Source organism: Pagrus pagrus (genome assembly GCF_965226575.1).
Source record: "Pagrus pagrus genome assembly, chromosome: 18".
NCBI lineage: Eukaryota > Metazoa > Chordata > Actinopteri > Spariformes > Sparidae > Pagrus > Pagrus pagrus.
In genome coordinates this window covers 2323818-2344265 of record NC_140202.1, presented here as the reverse complement: position 1 = coordinate 2344265, position 20448 = coordinate 2323818, and the positions used below count along the sequence as shown (strand labels likewise).

The following is a 20448-nucleotide window of genomic DNA, read 5'->3' as shown; positions in this document are numbered from 1 at the left end:
AACCTGTCCCCACAGTACAAGGACATGAGTGAACTGGTTAAAATGCTAATGAACATAAAATATACACAATTTAAGCACCACTGAAATAAAAGAAAGAGGGAGTCACACATTAATAGACTTGACTGTGTCAATATCCCGTCCTGACTACACTACCCAGCGTGCATCAGCACTTCCGTACGTCTGACCCGATTGGTTGACGTAACCCCGCCCCTGATACTCCCTAGTCTTCGGGTTAGATGACATGTTTTACTGCAGTGCTCTAAAACAGTAGAGGAGGATTTCGGAGCTTTCCGAATAAATAAGCTATGGCTACTCACGCTCGCATGTGCTGCCGCTTGTTTGATAGACAGAACAGTGTATCGCATTTTAGAAAAATACTACAATGCCTGAATGGGAACAATCAGCGACTGTGCTCCGGTGCTACGCACAAGGAAAATGAGCTTGAACTTGGGAACTCGACTTTATCTGCTCCCAACTTCACCGCATCTCTGAAAACCAGGTCAAAGGAGGTAATACTGAAAACAACACACTACCTAACGGTGTGGTCAGGGTGGGATCATCACTGTGAACAGGCTATTTACTGGAGTTATTAGCTAAGGTTAGTTCATGACTGAAGGCATGTTAGGTGTCAAGTTGTGTCACTTTAATGTAGCCAGAACCTTTGTCTAGTTAAGGACCTATTAAGTTAATGACTGCGACAGTGTTGCAAAATGGTTTTGTAGGAGGGCATCGGCAAATTGCAATATAACAACTATTTGTTAGTGGCTTTAACAGCATTGCAGATACTTGCACTATCACTGACGGGGTGAATGAACTGGGAAAAGCATTTTTAAGGGTCTTTCTGAGACGTGAAGATAGCTGTTGTTGAAGGGACTTTCACTTAAAGAGCGAATGAATTTAAAATATTAGCCTGGGATTACTGTTACTGTGTCTTCTACACAGAAACAAACAAGGACACATAGATACGGGGTATTTGGGGAGGTCCTGTGTAAATTCTGTGTGTTTAATCAACGACTGTGTCACGTGCCAGTCATTTCTGAGATAACAGAGGCCTGCTGTTGACAGTCAAAGGTCGTGAGCCATTTACACACACGTGCAACACCCTCAGTCTGACTGACTTAGTGAAGCCTTTTGATGACTTGATACTTTTATTTAAATAGAGCAGGTTTATTACATATCCCTGTGTTTTTGCCACTGGTATTTTGTATTTTGCATAAACTATAAATGGATGAACAGTTTTCTGGAGATTGAAATATTCTTTGACAAGACCTGACAAAGGATATAATAAATGTATGTAGAGAAGAAGACATCTTGTGGTTGATGCATAATGAGACATAGCAGTGCCACTGTACCCTGATTATCAGTTGTCACATAATGCCATTATCCTCTTTTCTGAATCCCCAGAAGAGGCTAACAGACGACAGCATACTACCCTTCTCAGCGTTCTTGACTGACAACTTTGGCCGGAGACACAGCTACCTTCGCATTTCCCTGACTGAGAAATGCAACCTGCGCTGTGAGTAGATGTTTCCACTGTGCAATACTAAGTGCCTCTTTGGTTTATTTCCTGCTGTTTATCCAAAATTGTCCTTATGGGGATCCTCATGGGAATGCAGTTTCCCCTAGCCTGCAGAGGTCACTGTCAATTGAGCTGAAGATTCTTCATCAGCAGGCTGTTTGTTGAGAAGGATGCAAAACATTTGTCATATGATTAAAGAACAGTTATTCCAAACATCATAGCACCTTTGTACTTCTCTCTTTGAAATGATCAAGTGCTGTGCATTCTACGTAGGCCTGGCACAGGGATGTAGGGAAGGCTGAGAAGATGTTCATCATGACAATCATCAGCTTATATCTAATCAGAAGTGTAAAATTTTGAGTACATTTTCACAATAAACAAAGTAAATGTTACATGGGTGCAGCTTTTATGTTATAAAGTTCTGCACCTGGGTTAAATGTGTAAAATATCTTTGGGAACCAGCTCAAATCAGCTTTAAAACCACATGTATGGCTAGTGGCTAGTTTAATTAGTATGTTGTTTATCAATAAGTTGCTCCATATAGCTGGTCGAGTGGCACTAGATAGTTTTATATCTAGAACAGTAATTATACAGTAATTCGAATATTGTCCCTTGTCCATTTTCACTCAATTAGGTGCTTTCTTAAGCTTCTGGCTTAATTTTGAACCATTCCTCTTGACAGAATCACCGAAGTTCACTGAATTTGTTAGCTTCCTGACACAGACTTGTTTCCTCAGTTCAGTCCACATGTTGTCGATGGGGATTAAGTCAGCACTTTGAGGAGGCCATTCCAAAATGTCAATTATAGCCTGATTTAACTATTAACTTTAACTTTACTACTTTTGATGCATGTTTGGGATAATTGTCCTGTTGGAACACCAAACTGCACCCAAGACCCAATCTTCTGGCTGATGATTTTAGATTTTCCTGAAGAATTTGAAGATTATCCTCCGTCTTCATTATTCCATTTACTTCATTTTAAAGCACCAGATCCACTGGCTGTAAAACAGCCCAAAAGAAAAACTACAATCTCCATGCTTGACAGCAGGTAAGGTGTTCTTTGGGTTAAAGGCCTCACCTTCTCGCTTCCAAACATATTGCTGGTCATTGTGGCCAAACAACTCAGACTTTGTTTCAACTTGACAGTGTAAGATAAAAGGATCTGTTGAGTGGCAAATTCAGTTTTTGGTATCTTGTTACCTTTGTACCTGCTTCCCATTTTCAGGTCAGTACTGCATGCCAGAGGAGGGTGTGAAGCTTACACCGCGGAGCCAGCTGCTGTCCACCTTAGAGGTACTGACCCTGGCTCGCCTCTTCGTCCAGGAGGGGGTGGAGAAAATCCGTCTTACTGGAGGAGAGCCCCTCATCAGACCTGATGTGCTGGATATCATCTGTAAGGAACTAGTGAAGAACCTTAGTAGACAGAGGCTGCTTATTTCAGTGTATAGTGTATTAAGGGTGTGTTGTCCTACCAGCCTGTCAGATTAGTTGACCCTCATTTACAGTATGTAGAAACACAGGTGTGCCCACTACTCCTTTAATTGCAGTATTTTTTTAACCGTCCTAAAGTCAGGAGGTAGAAAGATGTTTTGTGTTGTTTCAACAATTGTTACCAACTTGGGGCAAACACAAGCTGCTTTACCATATGACTAAGTGGATGTAGTGACAGCTTTTTCAGCAGAATGATTCAGTGTTTGGTATCCAAGACTATCACTAGCCCTTTTCACACAGAGACTCTGCATTATCGGCGCAGCAAAGGCTCGCCATTTCTCTGCCTTTGTTTGTTCACACTGAACCAACCAAGTCAATTCATACAGCATTTGGCGCCGCAGAACTAAAAGAGGCATGATGGTACACATCATGACGTTGACATCTGTGTGGTTTTTTCAATATGTATCCGCCGACTGTTTAAAATCATATGGATGCAGTTATAATGTGTTGTGATTTACCTACCATACATTGTGTCAAAGTTAAATTTTTGCCTCTAAATGACATAATTACATAATCGCCATCAGTAAACAGCAGACTCTGTCTGACTCTCACTCGCGGGGAGGGATGCTGTTTTCTGGGGGAAAGTTCACTGAAGTCTCGGTCAGGAGGGCTGACTATCGCAGTGATTTCTTTCAAGACAGTTTTTCGGGCAGAAATGTGACAAAGTGTCAGTAGGACAGAAAGGACGACAGACACTTTTCCACGTATAACTGCGGATTTTCTTTCCTCATATAAGTTGCCAAAGACACTACCAGTTACAGTTATATTTGTTGGTTGGTCCTGTAACGTTGCTTTGTGGGTCATTTCTCTTTTATTTGATGAGTGAAGGATCTGTTTAGTTATCACACTGTGAACACCATCAGATCGACACACCCCTGATCCTCCCCCACCTCCCACTTTTCCATTCACACAGACGGCGGCTCCGCATCTGTAACTTTCGCACAGACGATGATGCGGATAATCGGCGCATGATTCCCACACTGTAAGGGCAGTGTGAACGGGGCTAATGATTCATGTGCTAACCCTGTTGAGTTTCTGAGTGACAAGGGGAGAGAGAGGAGAGTAGCGGGACTAATCTTCCATGCATGCCTTTAAAGAAAGACATACGTAAATGTGGAAGGGAAAATCTTTTGTTACAATGGAGCTACAGTATGTGCTTAGTCTGATGATCTATTATCAAACCATTTCAATTTTACAGCGTAATTTGTAGATTGGCCAATGCAGCCTCAGCTACTGAGGCTTGTGTTCTGAGACTGATGCTTGTGGGAGCAACATTAAAGCATGACATGAATGAACAAAGTATTGGGGTGTGACCGATTGGCAATGTCTTTGTTGGAAGAAGACCGTAGGCTGCCAACGGCCCTGTAAATTAGAGATTATCAGTGTCATGTGACAAACCAACACTGTGACCTCACATGACCTTCATTTAAGTTTACTGGAGTGGATAATTAGCATTAAGCATAATAAGACTTTTAAGGTACTGTATTTATTGTTGTTTTCTGAAAATAGGTTAAAAAAAAAGGATAGGTTTTGAAATGTAATCATGTGGTTTTTTGTGTGCTTTTGGTTATTTAAAGCTATTTTAGCTATTTTAATTTTGAGCTCAGCTCTAGAAATGTACATTCAGTAAACCTCTCCCTAGTGAAGACAGTAGTGCTGTTAAAGTACCTAAATGTCATAATTGAGTAAAAGTATGTTCAAATTCAAAGTCTGAACGTATCTGATATTGAATATTCTTGTATTTACATGTTTGTATCTACTGCATAGTTTTCTATGACTAATTATGGGCATGCCAATTACTGGATCTAATTATCAGCATTATTCCGATTAGCCTATTGGAAATTGTTTTTTTGTTTTTTTAATCTGATTGCAGATAAAAAAAATGTTGACAAAAATGCGCTGCCTTGACTCTGATGCAGCATGCAGTCTGCAGAGTAACTTATCAAAGTAACTGTTATCAAACAATCGTAGTGGAGAAAGAAGTATAATATCTGCCTCCAAAATGTAGTAGAGTGGAAGTATAAAGTAGCAGAAGATGGAAATAGTCAAGTACCTTAGTTAAGTACATTCTCAAGTATATATACTTAGTTACATTCCATCACTGGAAGATGGCCTGAATGTTTATGCAGTGGTGCTCAACTGACCACATCATCTGAGTTGGGTGGCATCAGCAATTTGTAAATTAATTTCTATGTTTGTGTATAAAGTCTATAGTAAGTTTTCTAGTTACTACTAGCTAGCTTGAAACTTGTGAATTACCAAATGGAGTCGTACACATGAAGCTAAAGAGATGTCTTAGCTAGTAAAGACTTAATGTGTAAATCAGTTTCAAGGAAATATCTGTTTCAAGGAAACATCTGTAGAGCTATCCATTCACAAGTAATCGACTATGTAACTCAAAGTCACTGTAGCATCACAAGTTGTAACATAACTTCCAAAATCAGCAGCTATAGTGGACCTAGCAATACGTTAAAGATCTTTTTTTATCTTTTGTAAATGAAGGTGTTACTGTGTTACTGTGTATGCATACATAGAGAAATGTATTTCAGAGTTGGTATTATTCATGCAGTTTAAAGTGGGAAATATCCATTTAAAGGGGCAATATAAGGGCAAGGTAGCAATTTACATGTATTTAACAACTTAATGTCTGCAAGTGCCTCACGCCTCATCTCATTACTTCTCTCCATTCAGGAGAGCAACAGAGCAACAGTAGCTAACATTAATTTAGAATTGGAATTCACTAAAATAAATTAATGAATGACTTCTTGCACAATACAGATTTTCATATTAATACTTTCAGTCCTTAGTCTAAAGGGGTCATGTTTTAATAAGCTAACTTAAGTCTCGTCAGTTAGCTGTGCAATAATAACCCCTCGGTATTACTTGCAAGTGTTTAGCACCACAGTTTTCTTTATGTGCCTCACTCTCCCTTCTTTCTTTACCATGTTTGCTGTCCCTCTGCAGCAGAACTGAGGAAGTTGGAGGGTCTGAAAACCATTGCAGTGACAACCAATGGCATGAACTTGGCCAGGCTTCTGCCTAAGCTAAAAGATGCTGGCCTTGACTTGATCAACATAAGCTTGGATTCACTCGTCCCTGCAAAATTTGAATTCATTGCCAGGCGGAAAGGTACGGCAATGTACTGTATTTGATCCACAATGATCAGCTACGGGACAGGTTAAGTAATTGAAGCTATAAATATAGTAGGATGTGTAATGGTATAAAAAACAGAGATTTGTACAAGGACACAAGTGTAAGAGATATTGATGCCCTGCTACACTCAATCTTACTCAATATTGTGTATGCAGTATGTGCCTGTTGTTGTGGGTCCCCCCCTCCAGGTTACTGAAGGAGCCTATAAGCACTAAACACACGTAGAGTAGAAGTGACAGCAGGCCAGAGCTCTAGGGAGGTGTATGAAAGGTAGACACAGACCGAGTGGGATCAGGAAATGTAGGAGAGAAAAAGGAGCAATGGCATTACTGCTTTGTTCTCTTTTCAGTAAATGATTTAGCAGACATAGGATCTGTATATATCACCTAAAAGAAACGTTTTTCCAACACTTGTTGCATTTAATGTGATTATGAGAATTCAAGATGACTAAACATGTGCCTGAACACATCCAGAGAATCTTAGGAGGCAGTGTACTGTAAGTCTGCCTTTGTGGGTTTTGTGCAGATGAAAACAAACAATGAGTCTGACATTTGCAGTTTGCTGTTTAAATCTTCTGGCTGCAGCTGAGGGATAAGTTGGAGACTTTTACATATCAGTTTTTTGGTGAATCATGGACTGAGTCAGATGTTAAAGGCAGCGAACAAAGAAAGGAAAACCTATGTTGGAAAGGCCTGTAAAGCTGAAGTAGGCATACATTGTGTCATATGTGATTTGTTTGACATTTTCAGACGCATGTTAATCGCAAAATGTTGATCATCCTAGTTTAGGCATTTCATCTTCAGTTTTTGTTTTTCTTTTCCCAGGCTTTCACAAGGTCATGGAGGGCATTGATAAGGCCATCGAAATGGGCTACAACCCTGTCAAGGTATTTCGCTCATCTTTTTAAACTTGCTTTACGTAGGAATGTTTGTCTGTTTAATCCCTGTTTCATTAATTTCATTTTAAAAAAAAATCTTTTAATATTTCTATTTTAGTCAGACAACTCACATTTTAAATGTTTATTAGAGCAGCAAAACGTAGTTAGAGTTTGGCATCTAGGCTCCGACCTCATCACTCCCCACAGATATGTTTACATAGTGATATTGGGGAGTGATGAGCAAAACATCTTGAACCCCCCAGTTGGAGCCTACAGGTGGATGCTAGGGTGGTGGTGAGGCTCAAAGAACATGCAGCAATACTGACGCAGGGCAGTGGTGGCATTGGCAGGCAGAGGGAGAGATGGGAGATTTTTGAAGTTTAAATAGACCGCCAAATTGACAGGGTGCTTTTGGTAGGTGAGTGTAGAGAGTGGGGCATGTCATGTGTATATCAGTGCAGCTCAAGTTGTCTGCCTGAACTAGCTCGCCGGCGTCACTCCATTTTTCGGGGCTGTTGTGTTGTGTTTTATGTTGTTGTTTATTTTGCATATGAACTTTAAACTTGAATTTGTACAATATAAACAAATGGATATATAATATGTAGGATATTGACTACAAAACAAAAAAGACACCAGGGAGGAGATTGCTATACCAACTTCTTTGTCTCATATTAATATATTTTACTAATCAGTGGCCTATTGTTCTATGCTGGCCTCTGTAGGTTAACTGTGTGGTAATGCGAGGCCTCAACGAGGATGAGCTCCTAGATTTTGTGACACTGACAGAGAAGAAGCCTCTGGAGGTGCGCTTCATCGAATACATGCCCTTTGATGGTGAGTGCTCTCTTCTTACAACGTCTTACTACACAGGTCTGGAAAGGTATCAGATTAACTTGGATATTGTCATAAATTATTTTTACGCATTGTTCGTGCATTCAAAGACATTTAAGTATGAATTACTGTAATTTGTTTATAAATTGTTTCAACATATTATAGGGGCAATATGTGAGAATTTTAGTTAAAAACAATCAAAAAGTGACTACAAATAATCAACTGAATGTGGATAAATAACAGTTTTGGCATTATATCAGTGTATTGTATTGCAGAGATATCTACTGAAGTTAGCATGCTAAGCAATTAGCCCATTAGTCCATCCCGGTCGAAAGCTCCTGTGCTAGGGGTGTAAACACTTAGGTCGGGTTCACACCTTAAGGTCCGTGAAAGGTCCGTTTTTTTATCCGAACCAACGCGAGGATGATACATTGTTTCAATTTTGAGTCGGTCCGGTTTGCTTTCACAAAGGCCAAACTCAAACGGTCCAAAATCTGTAAACAAAACTCACGTGACCGCAACGCCCTTCTGTTGTTGGTCAAACTGTTTAGGCGGGTAGTCAGCAAATCTGTACATCAGATCAGCAGCCTACTGTACATCATGGAGCGTCTGCTTATTTTTACATTAGTGCTGATCTGGAGCGCTTACACGCAAACTTTAATGGACCGCGTGTATGAACGCCTCATTGAGCAGCGGACATTAATAATGTCTTGATCCATGCATTTCTCCGAAGACGCTATGTGATCCGATGATCATACAGAAGTAGACGACAGGCAATAATGAGGGCCTACCATGAAGTTTTTCCTACACAAGCGTTTATAAATACAGCTTTTAGTTTTGCTGATTAAATGTGCCACGATATAAGTACATTACTGCGTGCATGGAAATATTAAAAATTACTGAAAGCAGCCAGTCACATCATAAAACTAGAGTGAACCCGCCTGTGTAGGCACATCTTACTGTCTGAGTAATATGTCCTTTAAATAGCAGGAAACAGGCTGTGCCTTTGACTTCAGACAAGCTTTTTGTTGGTCTATGGTGCTGTTGGTCTATGGGCACGGGCTTAATTTTCATACCCGTGCAGGCCACTTGTCTGAACCTCTAACTGCACGGCCAACTGAGCTACAGTGCCAATAAAAAGTATTCTCCCCCTTAATTGTATTCCTGTTTTATTGCTATCAAAAATCTCTTTAATGTCAAAGTGAAGACAGATTTCTACAATGTAATGTCAATTAATTACAAATATATAATGTAAAATAAGTGATTGCATAAGTATTCAAGTTAGTATTTAGTAGATGCACAGCGCTACGTCTGTGTGGATAGGCCTAAATCATGCTTGCACATCTGGACACAGCAATACGCCCGGGGATCGGGCATGAACAGCTCTTTTCATTTCCAGCCACAAATTCTAGAATAGAATAAAATTGAATAGAATTACTTCATTGATCCCAGACTGGGAAATTATTTTGTCACAGCAGCAGTGGGTCCGCAAAAAAAGAAAAACACTCTGTACATAACATAAATAGGAAGCAAATACAATGTATATACATATAGTGCAAACTATACTATAACAATAATAATCTAACAAGAAATAAACAATTCCTATGAATGTGCAATAACAGAACCAACATATACTTATGAATGTGCAGTAACAGAACCAACATATACTTATGAATGTGCAATAACAGAACCAAAATGTACATATGAGTGTGTAATAATAGCACCACAGGTAATATACATAGACTTAAAAGAACCTAGAATGTGCAGATGTAAACATGTTATAAACGGAGTAAAAACAGTAGAGAGATCAGAGATCTCTCTGTCAGGCAGAGGTGAGAGAGTTATTGTATGAAGTGATGGCTTGTGGCAGGAAAGATTTCCTGTATCTGTTGTTACGACAGCGAAGCTGAAGCAGCCTTTTGGAGAAGGTGCTCCGCTGTCTGACCAGTGTGAGGTGGAGAAGGTGGAGAGGATTATCCATGATGGATAACAGTTTTTTCAGTGTCCTTCTCTCCACCACAGGCCCCATAGTGTCCTGTTTACAGCCAATCACAGAGCTAGCCTTCTTAATGAGTTTATTGAGTTTATTGGTGTCACTGGCTCTGATGCTGCTTCCCCAACAAACCACAGCAAAGAAAAGTACACTGGCCACCACAGACTGATAAAAGATCTCCAACATCTTGCTGCACACATTGAAGGATCTCAGCCTCCTCAGGAAGTATAGTCTACTCATCCCCTTCTTGTAAACAGCTTCAGTGTTAGATCTCCAGTCCAGTCTGTGGTTGATGGTAACACCCAGGTACTTATAATCCTCCACCGCCTCCACATCCTTTCCCAGAATGCGCAGAGGTTGGGATTCTCTATTGGATTGAGGTCTAGGCTTTGACTCGGCCACTCCTGAACATTCACGTTGTTGTCTTTAAACCATTTCTGTGTAGCTTTCGCTGTATGCATAGGTCATTGTCTTTTCCTGGAAAATAAATCTTCCCTCAAGTCGCAGTTCTCTTGCAGACTGAAAAGATAGAGGGTAAAATGAATGCAGCAAAATATAGGGAAATTCTGGAGGACAAGCTGATTCAAACCTTTCAGGGCCTGCTGGTGAGAAGCATCCCCACAGCATGATGCTGCCACCACCATGCTTCATGGTGGGGATTCTGTGTTTGTGCTGATGCACAGTGTTTGGTGTCCGCCAAATATAGCGTGTGTCTGATGGCCAAAAAGCTCCATTTTGGTCTCAGCAGACCAAAGAACCTTCTTCAAGTTGACCTTGGAGTCTCCCACATGCCTTTGGATGAACTCTAGTTGAGATTTATTTTGAGCTTTCTTCAACAGTGGGTGGGTTTCTCTTTGCCACTCTTCCATAAAAGTTGTTGTATGCAGAGTCTCTACCAGCTCAGCTGCTGAAGCATTTAACTCCTTCAGAGTAGTCATAGGTGTCTTGGTGGCCTCCCTCACTAGTCTCCTTCTTGCACGGTCACTCACATTGTGAGGATGGCCTGCTCTCGGCAGATTTACACATGTGCCATATTCCTTCCATTTCTCAATGATGGATTTAATTGAACTCCGGGGGTTTGTTCAGTGACTTGGAAATGTTTTTGTATCCATCCCGACTTATACTTTTCAATAACCATGTCCTTGTTCAATCAGTTGAGACACATTCACTGGAGTTGATCTCCATTTCACCAATTGTGAGACTACTTGCACCAATTGGCTGGACCTCTGTTGAACTAGGTCAGTTGATTTTACATTATATATTTTTAATTAATTCACCTTACTTTGTAGAAAGTTTTTCAAAAACATCAAAAACATTTTTTGTACATTTTTTGTATTGTATGTTTTTTGTATGTTGACCATGATTCCATTTATAAAAGCAATAAAATGGGATTAAGTGGGTGAATACTTTTATAGGCACTGCAACTAGCTAAGAGCAGCAGTTAGTGGTTACATTGGTGATACATTTCAACCCTATTTGTTTTGAGTATGAATTTGAAAGGTGACCAGTTCTTGCATATGGCACCTTTAAACACAATATGGAAAAATGCAAAGTAATTCTGCCTATGCAGCAGGTCGTAAATCATTCAAATGGATATTTTATATACAGTGTTGTTGATAACTTAATTCACCAGCAGTTTTTGTTATTAGAAAATCTAACATCCTGACAGCAATCAATAAATCAAATGATCTGAAGGAAAGAAAAAAAAAAAAAGAATCCAGCATCTGTGGCTCCAGCAGGCATGGAATGAGCCCACATAGTGCTTTCATTTGGCCGGGATACCTGCTTACCCACACGCACTCTGCACGTAAATTCATTCTGCAGTAGGGTTGGGCCGATGGGCAATGCCATTGTTCATTGCTGATGGCTGACAGTCATTAACAATACAGTAAGTCCTCTACCATTGTAACATCATGATTTAAAAGCCCTCTCTTTGCCAAAGAGAACAAAAAAGGACCGTCTCCTCAGAGCTGCTGAAAAGGAAGTAGTTGTTGGCATTTGTGATATGTTGGAAAGATTATGAAAATTAGTTGTTGTTGCTGGTCAATGCACGTCTCATTTTTATTTATTTTTTAATTTAAAAAAAAAAAAAAGTGTTTTGTTTAGGTTCTTATTAAACCAACTCAGTAAATCAAACTCAAAACACTCGATTGCATTTTCTTACCTTTGCCTCCTCTGTACAACTACCTAGCTAATTTTGTGTCAAGCTTCAGAGGCTGAATGCAGCCGAGTTACCGACATGCGCTACAGAGAGAAAGACACTTTTACCCGCTGCATGAGGATATATTGTATGTTGGATGCTTGCTAGGCAGGGGTTTTTGAGAATTGATCTGCCTGCTTCCGTCACTGGTGATGGGAGTTTTATAGGCAGGTGAGACACTTGAAGGTTGCTGTCAGAGCGACAGTGGGAAATGCTGTGACTACAGTGATGAGCTGGTATGCAAACCCTGGCTTATGGCAAGTCAGAGAGGACATACTAACCTAATTTAGAGAAACCTCCCACCACTGTGCTAGCTTGACAGCTTGCAATAATGTGTAGCTTATAATATGCTACATAAACATAACTGACCCACACTGCCTCTTCTCTCTGCAGGCAACAAGTGGAATTTTAAGAAGATGGTGAGTTACCAGGAGATGCTGGGCCGCGTGAGGCAGCAGTGGCCCAACCTGGAAAAGCTTCAACCTGGACATTCAGACACTGCAAAGGTCACTGTCTCCAACTGCACTATATTTCTCAAATATTCTTTTGCTCCTGTCAAGAGATCAGTGCCATTGTTGAGGCTATTGTGCATTACTAAGAATTTCACCATTGAAATTTGTGCTTTCCTCTGGCTCATCATTGAATCCTCCTGTCAGAACACAGGGTGACATCTTATCAACGGGCATGAATCTGTAGTGCTGGAATTAATAGTTGATTAATTGGTTTGTCAACAGAAAACTGAATTAACATTTACAATTTTCTCTGATTCCCAGCCAGATCTGAGAAAAACATCAAATGTCTGGTATAAGAACCAGATCAGGCACTTTGTCATTGGCTTAATTTTTTTTAAAAAGGCATTAAAAGGGATAATTGTTTGATACTCTTGTCTGTCTTGTAACAGACATTTAAAGTGCCAGGCTTCAAAGGTCAGTTTGGCTTCATCACCTCCATGTCTGACCATTTCTGTGGCTCCTGCAACCGCTTACGCATCACTGCAGATGGCAGCCTCAAGGTAAAGCTACAGTTGTGTGTGTGTGTGTGTGTGTGTGTGTGTGTGTGTGTGTGTGTGTGTGTGTGTGTGTGTGTGTGTGTGTGTGTGTGTGTGTGTGTGTGTGTGTGTGTGTGTGTGTGTGTGTGTGTGTGTGTGTGTGTGTGTGTGTGTGTGTGTGCACTTAAATATTTACATATTATCTAATTATCCATGAATCTATTTTTAATGTCTTACTCCTTCCTGTCCTTTCTCAGGTGTGTTTGTTTGGGAACTCTGAAGTGTCCTTGAGAGATGTGTTGCGCTCTGGGGCCTCAGATGAAGAGCTTCTACAAATCATTGGAGCTGCTGTGGGCAAGAAGAAGAAACAACATGCAGGTAGACTGTGTGCACTTAGTTTAAACACAACATATCATTTGTATGGTATCCTCAGGGATAGGGATGAGAATCGATAATATTTAATTGCTTCTGCTTCTCGGTCTGATTCTTTATCAATTCCCTTATTGATTCCTGAGAAATCTTCTGTGAGGAAAAAAGTAGACCTACGCAGGTTTTCAGTGACGTGCGGTGAAATTCATGGCTGGTGAGGCACTGACTCCATCAGAATCAGATTTACAAATATATGAACCCAACAGAGTAGATTATTCACCATTTAACTGCAAGGGCTGGCTCAATTCGTGGCAGCGGCAGCTAGTAGTGGCACTTCCTGCCTTTCCCTCCAGTTGCCGGTGTCTGAGGCAGTCACTGCCCTGACACGGCAATTGCTGCTGTTATGGGCATTTGTTATTGTCGTCAGTGTTGCATTAGACTCTCTGGCAGTAGCATTTCCATTACGTGATTTCTGCATTAATTTGGTTTTCTTAATTCGGACACACATACACATGCACAGCAGCAAGTCAGTGGTAGCTGCCCCACACAGCGACAGCGGTTGAGACAGATGTTGAGAGATTAATTATGAAAACCTTGCAAATTAATGCAGAAATTACATGATGGAAATGTTACTTCCATCGAGTCTAATACAACAATGACGACTTTTTTAGCAAAACTTTAAGCTCCGGTGTTGGTCTTCCTATTTATTACCTCCTGTTTCGATTGAAAGTCCAGTTTAGAAAATTGTTTGAGCTTGGATATAAAATCCTTCATTGTAAATCCAGGCGGGGCGAGAGGGCGAAAAAAATTTCACTGCACTTGACTCGCTCGTAACCATGGACTTTAAGATTGTTGCTAGCTCGCTGTCACTTACTCTGCAGCTGCGGAGTAACATTTAGAATTTCTGGGCTCACGAGTGCCCCCTACCTTGAGGCAAGAGAACTGCCTGCCTCACCCAGTGCCTCTTCACTGCCGTTTTAAGATCGCAGAGCACATATATTATATACATCGGCTAAACTATGGGAAGTCAGGGGGGGCATATATTAAAAGTGTTTGAAACATTTGATTGGCAACATACAGAGAGACAGTGACACGCTCTCATTGCATGGCAGAGCACAGTTTGTGAGGGATTGTGCAATCCAAGGTGAGGCTAAGCTTGCTGCTGCCTCACTGTGCGTCTCTTCCCCGTATTTGAACAGAAATGCGAAAATTCAGCGATTTTTAATAAAAAACAATCCAAATTGTTTAGGTTAAATGGAAAATTAGTTTATAGTTCAAACCATTTGATAAATATAACCATTTAATTTATTTGTTTATTATATATTTTATTTTTTCCATAATGACAGGTGAGGCTCTGCCTCCCCTGCCTCTCCTGACCGCACATCACTGCAGGTTTTCATTTTCAATGCAACTGTTGTATATTGCTGAGTCCGAACAAAGTGTAGAAAAAGAGAAGAAAAACAGCATGCATGTGACTCAGGTGCGCAAAAGTTCCCCTTTTTAACCGCTGTTAATTTGGAACTGGTTTTTGATTCCTACCTCTACTCTACTCTACTGTCATTATCAGAAATGGATGAAATGAGAGAAAAATTGTACAGCATTCATTTTCATGTAGGTTTTCTGAAAGAAAATAAACTGACGGAAGGAAAATAAGTTAATGGAACTGGTTTTCAAGAGCAAATGGGTGGTTAACTCACCTGCCAGTCAGTTCGTTGGATGGAAGCCACCAGGTCTGTTAGCTTGTTAGATGAGACCTCCACATCGCTGTTTTTTGGCTTTGTTAGCGCCATGCCCTGTCATTGACTTTTAGTACATTTTTTATAGTAGTTGGTGGTTGGATCCTCAATCACTAAACAAACTGGTCTTCCACAAAGTTCAGGGGGGTATTCCAGAAAGGAGGTTCAACAAACTCTGAGGCTAACCCTGAACTCCGAGTTGACTCACCCTGTGAAGTGAAACTCTGAGTTTCAGTTCCAGAACAGCTGATCTGAGTTAGGTTAGTCGACTCTGAGTATGTTAACTCTGAGTTGAGCTCATGCCTGACGACTAGTAAAAAGCCATCATCAATGGAGCTCCGATGCTGTGATTCACCATGGCAACAGGGGAGAAAACAGGAAGCACACATTTTCTGGGGAAAAAAAAGTAACACGGCTGCGGTCGTAACAAAAATCACTGACAGAGTTTTAGATGCGGCCGTCTTTTCATTTTGAATTTAACATCAGTTTCTTTTATATTAGCCTTTGAGGAAGTGGTTGAATGTTGTTCAATGTTTTATTTTATTTTAGGCTATTTTATTTAATTTAAATCGGCTGAAAATGAAATATAAAAACAGTCTCACGATGGCTCCTCACTTTGGTTTTATTTCACATATTAAACAAAGTAAAAGTTTATTCAGTGGATATTTTAACTTGTAGTAGCTTTTACCACCAACAGATGCTGTTTAACACACATCTGTGTCCTCACATCCTGCTGAGTAGATGAACATGAAGTGGTGCTCACCTCCACCTCCACCACGTCCGACAGAGGCAGAGGAGCTGGTCCTGAGTCAGGTCGCTGGGTGACCAGAGGCTGAGGGCGTCACTCACCCCCAGGACCCAACATTAGAGGCAGACACACACTTACTGTCTACAGATTGAACTACAAGTCATTTAGTCTTATACTCAATGCAGCGGCAAACTAGAAACACGGACTTTGAAATTACGTTGTTGGAAAAAATACAATAGGCTATACTGATGGTTTCTTTGGTAGCTATCTGTGGGAAATAAAGAAAGCCAAATGAAATGTGAGTTATTTCTCTTTTTCTGGCTGCTGGAAGGTGATTGATTAACCTGCGAAGTGATTAAAAAAATAAAAAAAAACGAAGAGGATTGTTCAGGCCTAAGAGCACATCAGCGATGACGTGTAGCCTGATATTCGCTGTGCGGCCAGAGAATATAAATGACGGACTGATGAGAAGCGGTCTACTGTTCGGTTCAGTCCTCGTCAGGGAGTGAGAGCTCATCTAAATGAATCTAAATTCTCCTCCAGGTGTAAAACTATGTGAATTATTTCTGATTCAACATGATCGGACTGAGAAGGAAAGGACAGCCGCTGTCAGACAGCTCCGTCAGACACAGGGTTTCTCCAAGTGAGCAGGTTAGGTTCACAGAGTAAGTTACCGCAGTAATAGACCCAGAGTTAAAGTTATCTCTCTTTCTGGAACTGAAAACTCAGAGTTTCTCTCATCTCAGGGTTAACAAACTCAGAGTTTTCACAAAACCCGCTTTCTGGAATACCACCCTGGTGTAGTAGATGTAATAAGCCGCAATGGTGTCTTGTGACATGTCTCCGGCCCACTGGTTTCTCCATGCAGTTACTCAACTTCAAACATAGATCTCTCACAGCTGGCGCAACTTTCACACCGGAGCCCCGTTAAGTTGACTGCTGCATGTGCGCCTTGGGACATTTTGCTATTTCCTCCTGTCCACCATGAATCCTTCTCCTTACAAGTTTTCAACAGCATAGACGCACACGTTTGACGTTATTGTTTTGCATGTTCAGAAGAACATGGTGGCACCAATAAAAGGAATTGATTAATTAAGGTGTACTATTCAGATTGGACAATTTAGAACCTGTTCTCAACAGTTCCAGTTCACACTTCCCGTCCCTGCTCATCATTTAGGAGTTTGAAGTTCTATTGGATTGTAACATCTTCCTGTTTGTGTATTCAGGCATGTTCAGTATCTCCCAGATGAAGAACAGACCTATGATCCTCATTGGTGGGTGACATGGCTGTACGTACAAATATCTGACACTCAGTTTGTTCCGTCACTGCTCAGACACGATGTTTTTTTGTGAAGTTGTGGTCATCATGGGCTGGACAACCTTTTTAAATTTTTTTTAATTCACAGCCAATTCATAGTAAACTATGCAGTTTCAGGATGCATTTACATTTGAACTATTAATGTTTAATCACTTTTATTTGAACTGTGAATAATGATCTTGATCTAAATATGAATGGTTGTTGTTTTTGTGAAACTGCTTTCTTGACCAATGTTCTCTTTTTCCAACAGGTGCTACATCACAAAGGCCATCGTCTCTGCCAAAGTCACAACACAACCAGAGAGCTTTCCCCATTGTTTGTCAGCTTACAAATGACACACTCCTCTCTCCAACACTAGCTCCCTTCAATGGCCATTCAGGCAGCAGGAGAGTCCGAAAGAGAGAGGATTTTTTGTGCCTTCCAGACTGCACTACACAGGTAGCCCATATTTGCTGCTCTAAGACCTTAATGAGAGGAGGTACAAATGTTAAGTCGCATATCAACAAAGAAAAACCTCATGTGATGGACAGCTTCCACAGTGTAGCACCCCTTCACTCCCCTGACTTTGGTCTCCCTTTCAATATTTGTCATACTAAGACTACACACACAAATATCATGAGCTACAATAATGAAGACTGTCTCAGGTACGCACAAGCCAGGGGTCCTACTGCTTTGATGAGCCACTTACTCAGGACCCCAGGAACTCCTATTTTTTGCACACTACCAATGAATGCCAAACCAAGTCTTAAACACCACAATGTTAGACTGTTTCACAATCAAAGTTCCAGCAAAGACCCCAGTGTCAAACTGGATCAGACCAAGTCAGACATCAAAAGCCACCATGATGAAACCACCAAGGCCAAGCTAACGCATACAGACGCCCAGGGCCGAGCCACAATGGTGGATGTTGGTGGCAAAATTCCAACGCGTCGCACAGCCACAGCCCGTGCCACTGTCATCTTGGGCCACACTGCCTTCCAACTGCTTCGAGATAACCAGCTGGCTAAGGGTGATGCGTTGGCCGTGGCCCAGTTGGCTGGCATCATGGCTTCCAAGCATACCTCAGCCCTCATCCCCCTCTGCCACCCACTCCCCTTAGACCACGCCTCTGTTTCCTTTGACCTCGATGAGCTGCACAATGCTGCAGTCATCACAGCAATTTGTCACACTACAGGCAGGACAGGAGTTGAGATGGAGGCTTTGACAGCTGTCTCAGTGGCAGCGCTCACTGTCTATGACATGTGCAAGGCAGTGAGCCATGACATTATCATCACGGATGTAAAACTGCTCAGAAAGACTGGCGGAAAGAGAGACTTTAATTGTGATCCTGGACCTCCACCCCCATCAATGAATCCAACCCACGAAAACTGAAAATGAATGACTAATAAGCAACATAATAACTGTGCCAATTTTCATCGGAACCATCACATTTATGCAAGCTGAAATGTATGCCATCAGAATAATATGAATAATAATATGTTATGTATATTGTAATGTCTTATGTCATTTATCCCACACATTATGAATCATGTTATCTAAACCTATTTTCAGATGGTTTTATTATATTTATTCATATTTTCAGATAATCATGAGATTTTTCTGTAATACATACAGTATCTGACATGCAACAGGAGTGAACAACAGATGTACAGCTGCAGTGTTTCATTTGTCTCTACAGGGCACTAAAGTGCTATATTCACAAGCCTCCCTGGAATTTTTTCAGCAAAGAACAAACTGAGGATGGCCTCAACACTTAAGGCAAAGAATGTGTTTATTTTTATGAACTGCCAATAACATTGAAGATAATTCCACTTAAACTGAAGGCCAGGTGCCTCACCTGACAGCTGAGCAAAGGAGTGCTTGTTCGAGTGTCTTAAAAATACTTCATACTCCATTTGTTCCTCTACTCACCTGCTCTGAATTGCTGTAATTGACAGCGCTGTGAATGTTTCTTACAGTTGAGGGTTTTTTTGGAGTTAATTCAGTTGTATGAAATATAACTTTTCAGAGATGTTACTTTGATCATGTTGTCAGTGAATTCACTCTCAAGTTGGGCATTTACTGGATTTAATTTTAGTTGGTTGTGAATGCTGGAGGCATTCACAACATATGCTCTTCTACGCACAGAATTCTTTATTTTTTATTTTTTATTATACACTACCAGTTAAAAGTTTGGACACACCTTCTCATTCAATGGTTTTTCTTTATTTTTATTATTTTCTACATTGTAGATCAATACTGAAGACATCCAAACTAAGAAGGAACACGTATGGAATTATGCAGTAAACAAAACTAAGCACAAACCAGATGGGATGGCATGTCGTTGCAGAATGCTGTGGTAGCCATGCTGGTTAACTGTGCCTTGAATTTTGAATAAATCAGCAACAGTGTCATCAGCAAGCACCTGACACCATCACACCTCCTCCTCCATGCTTCACGGTGGGAACCACACATGTAGAAACCATCCGGCAGGTGGAACCAAAAATCTCAAATTTGTACCAAAGTACAGATTTCCACTGGTCTAATGTCCATTCTTTGTGTTTTTTGGCCCAAGCACTTCTCTTCTTGTTGTTCTCCCTCAGTAGTGACTTCTTTGCAGCAATTCGACCATGAAGGCCTGATTCACGCAGTCTCCTCTGAACAGTTGGTGTGGGGATGTGTCTGCTACTTCTTACTTCTTATTTCTTACTTGCAGAGGTAAATTTTCAATAAGATTTAGGAATACCAAATTATGGAATGGCTTTTCCCATCTGGCAAAAAAATGTTCCTCTATAAAATGCTACAAAAGAAACTTAAAAGATCATTTAACTGTTGTTTTGTAATTGCTTTTTTTCGTGTATTGTTGTCCATGTCTCCATGTTTTACTTTGATTCACACATGCTCTAGGAATTAATAAATTAGGTGTATAAACCAATATTCCCTTCATGGACACACACATACACACTCATACATTTACACACTCACATTCTCTGCTTTTACATTGATGTTATTATGTTATTATATATAATTTTTTACTATTAGCTTGTTATCACTTTTATGTAGTCATATGATTTTTTGTATGTTAATTTTGTGTTTCCTTATAACGTTGTGAAATTTTAACATTATTTAGGAGGAGGTTTCAAATAAGCCCACTGGATTTTCTGCCTCTCCCTGCACTGTATGTTATTTGTATTCTTTGTCATTCTTTGTGTATTTTTCTTTTTTTTAAATTGTGCAAAATAAATA

The 20448-nt window shown here is 40.5% G+C and overlaps 1 protein-coding gene across 3 annotated transcripts; it reads left to right on the top strand.

The window, feature by feature from the left end:
- The first annotated feature begins 236 nt into the window (after positions 1–236).
- On the top strand, positions 237–20434 carry mocs1 (molybdenum cofactor synthesis 1). Of its 3 annotated transcripts, none has more exons than XM_084381129.1 (11): positions 237–509; positions 1405–1516; positions 2745–2912; positions 5975–6139; positions 6988–7049; positions 7763–7874; positions 12458–12570; positions 12966–13076; positions 13310–13430; positions 17132–17179; positions 17474–20434. In XM_084381129.1, exons 1-11 carry the CDS (start codon positions 306–308, stop codon positions 18592–18594), a joined length of 2337 nt encoding a protein of 778 aa, XP_084237255.1. In that variant the 5' UTR covers positions 237–305; the 3' UTR covers positions 18595–20434. The 3 variants fall into 3 exon arrangements, with proteins under 3 accessions (XP_084237255.1, XP_084237257.1, XP_084237256.1); XM_084381131.1 differs by having other exon boundaries at positions 17132–17194; positions 17474–17590; XM_084381130.1 differs by lacking the exon at positions 17132–17179.
- Positions 20435–20448: the final 14 nt, after the last annotated feature.

Excerpts from the sequence above, each read along its gene's own strand:
- mocs1 (XM_084381129.1), top strand. The coding sequence starts at position 306 with ATGGCTACTCACGCTCGCATGTGCTGCCGCTTGTTTGATAGACAGAAC. Across the intron at positions 2,913-5,974 it reads TGATGTGCTGGATATCATCT|CAGAACTGAGGAAGTTGGAG; the intron begins GTAAGGAACTAG and ends GTCCCTCTGCAG. Across the intron at positions 7,875-12,457 it reads CGAATACATGCCCTTTGATG|GCAACAAGTGGAATTTTAAG; the intron begins GTGAGTGCTCTC and ends TTCTCTCTGCAG.